At 34.3% G+C, this 9,101-nt stretch overlaps 1 protein-coding gene and 1 long non-coding RNA gene across 2 annotated transcripts in view; both read right to left on the bottom strand.

Moving 5' to 3' along the window:
- Positions 1–400, bottom strand: part of LOC135736234 (uncharacterized) — a 919-nt gene extending 519 nt beyond the window's left edge. Inside the window, exon 1 of the long non-coding RNA XR_010527869.2 lies at positions 7–400. This is a non-coding gene — a long non-coding RNA (uncharacterized lncRNA). The remainder of the gene's footprint in view (positions 1–6) is intronic.
- Positions 1–9,101, bottom strand: part of LOC135736253 (uncharacterized) — a 48,635-nt gene that overhangs the window by 38,188 nt on the left and 1,346 nt on the right. The window contains exon 2 of the mRNA XM_065254987.2: positions 6,827–6,974. Coding sequence (XP_065111059.2) covers positions 6,827–6,974 — 148 coding nt within the window. The remainder of the gene's footprint in view (positions 1–6,826; positions 6,975–9,101) is intronic.

Genomic DNA, 9,101 nt, shown 5'->3' with positions numbered 1-9,101 from the left:
ACACACCGGACAACACGAGCCAGTCGGCGTCTCTTTTGTTCCAAGATTTCCGTGTTACGCTGCGGGAGGTTCTAGTCTCGGTCTGACTTTTTTGTTCAGGCCACTCTTCTCCGCGATTTACCAGGAATAGTTAATACTATTTTAGACAATTTCGCTGCAATACCAGAGATCGAATTTTTAGTTTTTAAATAAATCATACAAAATACTGGAACGAACACAGTGAAACACATACATACCAATAGACTTGAGTATAACAGATCTGCTCCATCCAAACTGATTCCGGGAGATCTCTTGTCGCTCCCCAATAAAGGTTCGGTCATAAACTTTCAAAGATTACATCACAAGACCCCCACACAAACACACACTGACATAATATCAGCATCAGAAAACTTTGTGTCTGAACAGAAAATAGACTAGTTCGATAGAAAATATCGGCTTTAAGTTTAACCAGTTACAACTAAAAATATTTTATTCTTGCGTGACTTTAAAGAAGTCTCTTTACAAAACAAACGTATTATCAAGTTGTATTTATAAGACACACGCAGTCAATTCCCCTAAACCTAAAATAATACTTTATTTTTGTCAGAGCAGACAATATAAGACTCTTTGTATAATATACACATATTCACACATGTTTTAAGAAGCCTTTAATTAAAAATAAAACCCCAAAATGGGGTGAATACGTCTTAAAAACATTTAAAAGATTATTAACGTCATATATAAGTTTCTCTGTCACCATCTGTGCACGTATACACATGTCTTAATCAGAGACTTGGTTAAAAATTCCACTAAATCTAAAATAAAATCCTATTTTGCCATAGTGGACAGAATTACATTTTATTAAGGTTAATTTAAAACGGCATATATGAACGCTCACCCGGCGCTTTGTCAGACACCGCCGGATCTTTAATACGCGTGAAACTATAGTGCAGGTTATGAAAAGATTCACGGAATTCCTGAACCGTTTAAAAATTTATTTAGTTTAGACTATCGTCTAAAGATTGTAGTATTGGCTCAGATCATTGCTTAAACTATACCCGTATACGGAATATTTAATTAAATAACTTGTGATGTTACAATCAAAAGTTTTAATCGTAGCATTGTTCATGATTTGTCTAAATCTAAAATAAAACATTTACTTTTTGACACCGTAATGGGGGATTGTTTTACCAACATTGAGTTTTTGAAATCTTTAATCGCTTTACAACACGCACCCCTGTGAAAGAATGCAGGTCTTGTGAGAAAGGAGGGAGGAAGGGTGAGAGCTGACATCAAATGTCGAAACACGACCTGTCACACACGAGCCGTCATTAAACATATCAGCATAGGCTTGACATAAAATACACTCAGGAAAAACAATCACTCTAAATGACCGGCCATAAAACCATTAAATACTTTCTGTCTAAAGTTGACAACTTGTACAGATTTTGATTGATGGTCCCGCCCCCCCCCCCTGTCAAACAAGTCATAAAAACACAAACTGTCAAAACACCATCTGTTAAGGAGTCATAAAACACAAACTGTCATAAAACCATCTGTTAAGGGTCATAAAACACAACCTGTCAAAACACCATCTGTCATGGGGTCATAAAACGCCTTCTGTCAAGGGGTCATAAAACGCCATCTGTCAAGGGGTCATAAAACACGACCTGTCAGACAGCAACTGTCACCGGGTGGGGGAGGGGGTCATAAAAGTTTGACGAATGCCGGTCCCATATAACTACTAGCAGAGAAAGCACTGAAGAAATTTGTTATGGAATTTGAGAAGTTGTATGGCAAGGAAAACATGACATTTAATGTGCACTTGATGACACACATTTCTGCAAGTGTGAGAAACTGGGGACCTCTGTGGGCTACATCCACCTTTTCTTTTGAGTCTTTTAATGGTACGCTCTTAAAGTTCTTTAATGGAACCACTCATGTCCAACAACAGATAGTGCAGAAATTCCTCAAATGGAGAGACCTCACAATCAAGCCTGACAAGGGCATGAATAATGCCAAAGACACAGTCAAAAAACTGTTCTATGATATGCAGAACAGCAAGCAAGAGACGGCTAAATCAGCACAAATGTCAGAGAATGTTAGGGTTTTTGGTAATTCTCATTCAGTGACCATGCCAGTACGGCACAGGCTTGCTATTGAAGATCTTTTTGGTGTCAAGGTACAGCAAGGGCTGTATTATGATCGTTTTATTATTGGGGGTGTACTTTATCACACAGAAAGTAACACAATGCTTCAAAAAAGAAAAAACTCAGTTGTAGAATTAACTGATGGCACATTATGCAAGATTCTGAGCATTGTGGCATTCAAGCCTGAAGGTTGTAATGCACCAATGAGTTGTGTTTTGGTTAAGGAGCTTTGCAGGACTAGAAAAATGCTTTGTAGGGATCTTGACCTTAAAATTTGTTCAAAGTTTATTCATGAAGTTAAAGAGTCAAATACTGTTTATGCAGTGCATACACAGTCTTTGAAACAAAAATGTGTGATGATTGAGTTGAAAGACACAATTTATGTCATAGCTCTGCCAAATAACATTGAAAGGGACTGAAATGATTGCCGTTGTCTTAATGAAAGGCTTGAATTAATAAATTGCATATGTAAAATGCTTTATAAACAGCACTTTGTCACTATGGAACTTAGTATATAACTAAATGGTAAGATTTGTTTGTTTTGGATTTTATTGTACTGTATGTGTAACTAATCTTTTATATTCATGTGTGCAAGTACTGGTTCAGATGTGAGTTTTAAGTTGATTGTTTAAGCTACCTTATTATTGAAAGACATAATGTAAAAAAAAACCTGTAAAGTTACTGCTTAAACTTATAATTTTATCCTGTAAAAAACAAATAACTTCTTTGGAGTGAAATATAGATATTCTAGCACATTTTTGGCAAATAGAATATTTGAGTAACTAATGCACATTTACATAATGTTTTAAAGTGCAATAAAATGTATTTTAATTATCCCAAAAACCATGCTTTATTGTTTTAAGTGACAAAAGCAATATAAATAAGCCATATTCCTACATGCTTATTTTAGTTATTAGAATTAGAAGTGCATTACTTTTTAGTTAAGTTTATTGGTAATTATTATAATAACAAATAAAGTAAACAAAAAAAGTACATAAGACTAAATATGCTGCTAAAATATGTTTGTGTTTTGTATATTTCTTTCAATAATTAAGCGTATATTTCTTACCAACGTACTTCTACTACGCTTTTAAGAAATAAATGAAAAATGTGTTTAAATTTAGCATATTTCTGAAAAGTGTATTTAAGCATATATTTATTACCAGTGTACTTCTAGCACACTTAATATAAATACATTAAAAGTATGCTTGAGTTTAGCATATTGCTTTAAAATGTAATTAAGCATATATTTATTACCGGTGTACTTCTATTACACTTAATATAAATACATTAAAAATATGCTTGAGTTTAGCATATTGCTTTAAAATGTAATTAAGCATATATTTATTACCAGTGTACTTCTAGTACCCTTAATATAAATACATTAAAAATATGCTTCAGTTTAGCATATTTCTTAAAAATATAATAAAACATATATTTATTACCAGTGTAATTCTAGTACACTTAATATAAATATATTAAAAATATCCTTAAGTTAAGTATATTTCTTAAAAATATAATAAAACATATATTTATTACCAGTGTAATTCTAGTACACTTCATATAAATATATTAAAAATATCCTTAAGTTAAGCATATTTCTTAAAAATATAATAAAACATATATTTATTACCAGTGTAATTCTAGTACACTTAATATAAATATATTAAAAATATCCTTAAGTTAAGCATATTTCTTAAAAATATAATAAAGTATGTATTTATTACCAGTGTACTTCTAGTATACTTTAAAAAAATATGTTAAAATTCAATTTAACATATTTTTAATACACTTCAAATAAGTATGTTGAAAATACAAATGTATTATAAACATACTATTTGTATTTAAAGTATATTTTAAATACATTAAATACTACGTCTTTTTGACCTGGGTAGCCTACCAAAATATATTATACAATGAAGTATGTTAATGTACATGTTATATATATATTAAAAAGAGCAGAGGCAGTCTTATTTCGCTCTTGAAATACATTTTTATAAATCTTCATACTTTTGTATAATTAGCTCATGATCCTCCGCTAAAAAAATGCACTGCTCGTACGTGCTCTCTCACTTTTCTATTCTGATTGGTTGTTCGGTGCCGACGTCACTCTTTTATGTGCACGCGCGGGTGGAGTAATCATAGCCTAAAGATCAAAGCCTGAGTTGACAGAGACAGTTGATAAGCCGCTTCATGGGACCAATAAAGCCTGATTGCATCGGTTTGGTTTTGTCAACTCCAAAACAATCCTGTAACCCCGAGTTTGTTCAGCTACCTTCATGGTATAGGCCCCTGATCTCATCCCAATGGAGCATCTTTGGGATGTGGTGGAACGGGAGATTTGTATCATGGATGTGCAGCCGACCAATCTGCAGCAACTGCGTGATGTTATCATGTCAATATGGACCAAAATCTCTGAGGAATGTTTCCAGTACCTTGTTGAATCTGTGCCACGAAGGATTAAGGCAGTTCTAAAGGCAAAATGGGGTCCAACTCAGTACTAGTAAGGTGTACCTAATAAAGTGGCCAGTGAGTGTATATTGTGTAATATAATTGTGGCATAATGAAGTATGGGCAGTGATCTACAAATTTTGAAATCCTAATGTCCCGACTACGCCACCCGGGAAATCTTGATTAAGATACACAGGTCCGGTGGTCAAGGATGGGGTGAGAAAGACAAACAATAATTTACCAAAAATATAATTTCTTTATTTTCATAGACAACAGGTAGAAAAATATTTTTTGGATTGTTGACATTTACACTAAAAGCAAAATCACATCTACAAGGGAAAATCGCCTGCAGGGGTCGGAGAGTCACCACACACTTAACATAAGAATACACTCGTGAAAACACCACAAAATTTCCACACAGCAAATTGTGTACACAAACTCAGCCAATCCCCACTTTGTAGATGTGAACAACTTCAATACACAAGTAAACAACATACAGCCACATAAACAAATTAACAAAAGAAAATAACACTGGTGATCCATCATACAGGCGACCACAATTCCTGCATTTGGGTATACATTACAGGCAGGGCTGAACTCATGACAATGTAGTTGCAGGTATACTTCCCAGCTCAAACCACCAAATGAATGCAGTCCAACAAGGAGTCAATACTGTCGCCACTTTACGGACACAAAACACACACACAAATAAAACAAGCTCAGGCAAAGCAGCAATGTAGTCACATCCAAATGGGTTTACATTCCACGTAACATGGGATTACCAAGACCCTTGGACATGGCCATGTTTGGATATCTGCCAAACAAGACAAAATTTAGTACAAATAATGATACATTTAACAAGTAAAAACCATACATCCCAAGAGAGATAACGAATTCTTCACGCCGTATCACTCATCCAAAATGGTTACAAACACACGACACTAAACGTATACAAACACACAATAAACAAACCCACCTGCCACAAACGTAGCAACTCACCACCGTCAAAAGCCATCAGGTAAGCCACTCATTTGAAAAGAGCGCTTAATGGAGAGGGTGAGAAATGAATGACGCTTCCCAAGCGCTACACCACTAGGCCTTTTATGCCTTGTTAAACAGGCTCTGATTGGTTCACAGATTTACATGAAACCAACCAATGAGTAACCACTAACTCCTACACCTTGGGAGACATGCCCTGATTGGTTTACACATTTAAATAAAACCAACCAATGAGCACTGGGCTTTATGCCACTTCACTACATAATATACATTGTATAAAAAACCTAGAGTCTTTATATTTTATGTTATATTAAGTCCCATCTACTGTCTATATACTACGAACATGTATTTTTTGTACATTTTCTGCTCTGCCGACCCATACACAGCAGGTGGTTTTATGGTCGCTATTTTAAAAGCTTTCATTCATCTCGGTCTCTCATTGGTCATGTAAGCAATAAGGTGTGAGAGGCTGTGCTGTATTGTAAGTAAAATCTGCTTTGCGTCGTGCCTAACAACCCCCTTCAGCCGTTACTTATTAACGATACAGCACTTGCATCAAGTACCTTATTGCTTTTATAAAACGGTTACCACACAATATTAAAGTAAAAAAAATATTAGTGCAACTTTAATGAAGTTAAATCAATAAAAAGCATTCCTTCCGCTAGAAAAAATAGTCCCTGACCACGAACAAAAATGTGTTCCAATGTGTAATATGTAGGAAATCTCAAATAAAAACAATAAACCTGATACGTGTGGTTGCTAAGGGTGTTGCTAAGGGCGCAGTGATAAACAGAACCGTTGGGTGAAGCGGTCATAGCCGTGTTTTATCGTGAATAAAGCACACCTATTGACCAATCAGAATCAAGGATTGGAACTAACCATTTTATAAACTGATGTAATTACCCTGAGCTAATTTGAATCAGGTATCTTAAATAAGGGAGACACAAAATTTGCAGAACAGCGGGCCTTCAGAAATATGCTGAGAACCACTGCTGTAGGGGATAAAGTTCAAAAATGTGTGAGACCCAATACTCCATTCCTCCTCGCTTACGCTCATACAGAATGTTTTAGATTTTGTTTGTTATTTTTTGCTTAAAGTTTTTTTACACTGTTGTGAACATCATCATTTAAATGCGACCATCATTTGAGTGTTAACCGTACAGTCCTGAAGTTACCATCTTTTATATATAATGTAAACATACTTACATAATTTGTTCAACATAAAATGTGTATATGAACATACTAACTTTAGTTGAAGGTGTTTGCCGATATGGAAGCCTTTCTGTGTTGTACCGGCGGTCTGCCAGTTTTTCCTGCATGAAAAGTGTCAAGAAAAACTCCCTCCCATGATCCAGCCTGACCTGGTCACACATGCCATATTCTAGCACAGCACTTCTGCAAGAAAACAAAAGCATACATTTACATAGGTTGGCTGAAATGGTATCCAATGGTACACAGTGATCTCCATTTAGACCAGGGATAAAGAAGCTTGTTCCTGGAGGGAACTCAAAACTGCTTCAGAAGACCTGCAAGGAATTTCCTAAACTGCTATCCCACTTTATCTAACACTCTATGCATAGTTAAGATAGGCTTCACTCCAGGTATCACAAATGTACTGGATTTATGTTCCGACATCCCTTTGAAATTAAGAAAAGAGAAAAAATCTAAGTCAGCAATAACAATGTTACCCGTTCCCTAAACTAGAAACTTTGTGCAACACCAAAATAAAATTGTACAGGCTTTCTTTTTCTATTCATCTTCTACTGGCATTGAGGATGCATAAACCTACTGAACTAGCAGAAAATACAAATCTCTGGCCAGAATAAAACCATAATATCCATCAGCATAACATAATACCTACATTATATCGAGCTATATGATAGGGTCGATTAATGCTTCGAAGCAATTGTCCCACTCTGCGTTCTGAAGCTTTTACACCTTTTGAGGCCAGGTATCCAGTCATCATTTTTCTCCCATATGTTGGTCCAGTCTAAGGAAAAAAAATAACCACTTGTAGTTCACAAACTTATCTTGCTAACAAAAAAATATTTTGTTGTTAGTAAAATTAACTCATCCATGCATGATTAAAAGAATTCTTTGGTAGAACTTTCGTAAAAACGCTTAGTATATATAGACATATACAGGGGCGTCAGTTTGTGTTGAAAAGTGGTGGGGACAAAAGATCAGATGAAAACACATTACAGCAGGACGGGAAAAATAAAAAATATTGAATAACTGCGCATCAAAAATTGGCATAGCGTAGGCTAAAAATACTCCGCATAAAACCCTCAACAATGTCGACTGCACATGTAACAGTCCCTACAACACCAGCTCAACCGAACAGTGCCAAAGCACCATACTGCATAAAACAGCAGCACATCAATGATTACAATGAAATTCATTACATATGTAAAAGAAAACACACAAAAGCACACAACGCAAAATGTGTCCCTGGACCACAAAACCAGTCATACACTGCAAAAAATGATTTTCAAGAAAAAAAATTATTTGTATTTTTGTCTTGTTTTCAGTAGAAAATATCTAAAAATTCTTAAATTAAGATGCTTTTTGTTGATGAGCAAAACGACCCAAGAAAATAAGTCTAGTTTTTAGACCAAAAATATCAAATTTAAGTGATTTTGTGTATTAAACAATCTGCCAATGGGGTAAGCAAAAAATCTTCAACATTTTTCTTAAACCCTAAATTCAAGAAATATTTGCTTACCCCATTGGCAGATTTTTTTGCTTGTTTTATGCTCAAAATCACTTAAATTTGATATTAAAAACTAGACTTAATCTTATCTTAATCTTAGAATTTTTTGATATTTTAACTGAAAACAAGACAAAAATACTATGATTTTTTTTCTTGAAAATCACTTTCTTACTTAGTATTTTTGTCTTGTTTTCAGTAGAAATATCTAAAAATTCTTAAATCAAGATGTAGAAAATAAGTCTAGTTAAAACAAGCAAAAATATCTGCCAATGGGGTGTGAAAAAAATCAAATATTTTTCTCACCCCATTGGCAGATATTTTTGCTTGTTTTAATCACAAATTCACTTAAATTGTATATTTTTTTGTCTAAAAACTAGACTTATTTTCTTAGGTCAGTTTGCTCATTAAAAGAAAGCATCTTGATTTAAGAATTTTTAGATATTTCTACTGAAAACAAGACAAAAATACTAAGTAAGAAAGTTATTTTTGCAGTGTAACTCGCACAGGTATTGCTTGATTTTTCAGAACATTTTAACCAAATGCTTTCAAAAAGTGGTGGGGACAAAATCAGCCATTTCAAAAAGTGGTGGGGACATGTCCCCAGTGTCCCCAGTGTAAATTACACCTATGGACATATACCATATTTTTCAGGCAAGGAGTTCACATGTATCCAACTTGGTTGTGATGCTTTTACTTTTAATTTAGAAACAGATAAGCATGATTTGCTACCACTGGATATAATAGAATAATATAATAAGACATGATTTCACAGATTTATATGTGACCCTGTCTGTAAAAACCAGGTTGAA

Source organism: Paramisgurnus dabryanus, chromosome 2 (assembly GCF_030506205.2).
Source record: "Paramisgurnus dabryanus chromosome 2, PD_genome_1.1, whole genome shotgun sequence".
Taxonomy (NCBI): Eukaryota; Metazoa; Chordata; class Actinopteri; order Cypriniformes; family Cobitidae; genus Paramisgurnus; species Paramisgurnus dabryanus.
The sequence above is the reverse complement of the archived record's forward strand: the minus strand, read 5'-3'. Positions and strand labels throughout refer to the sequence as shown.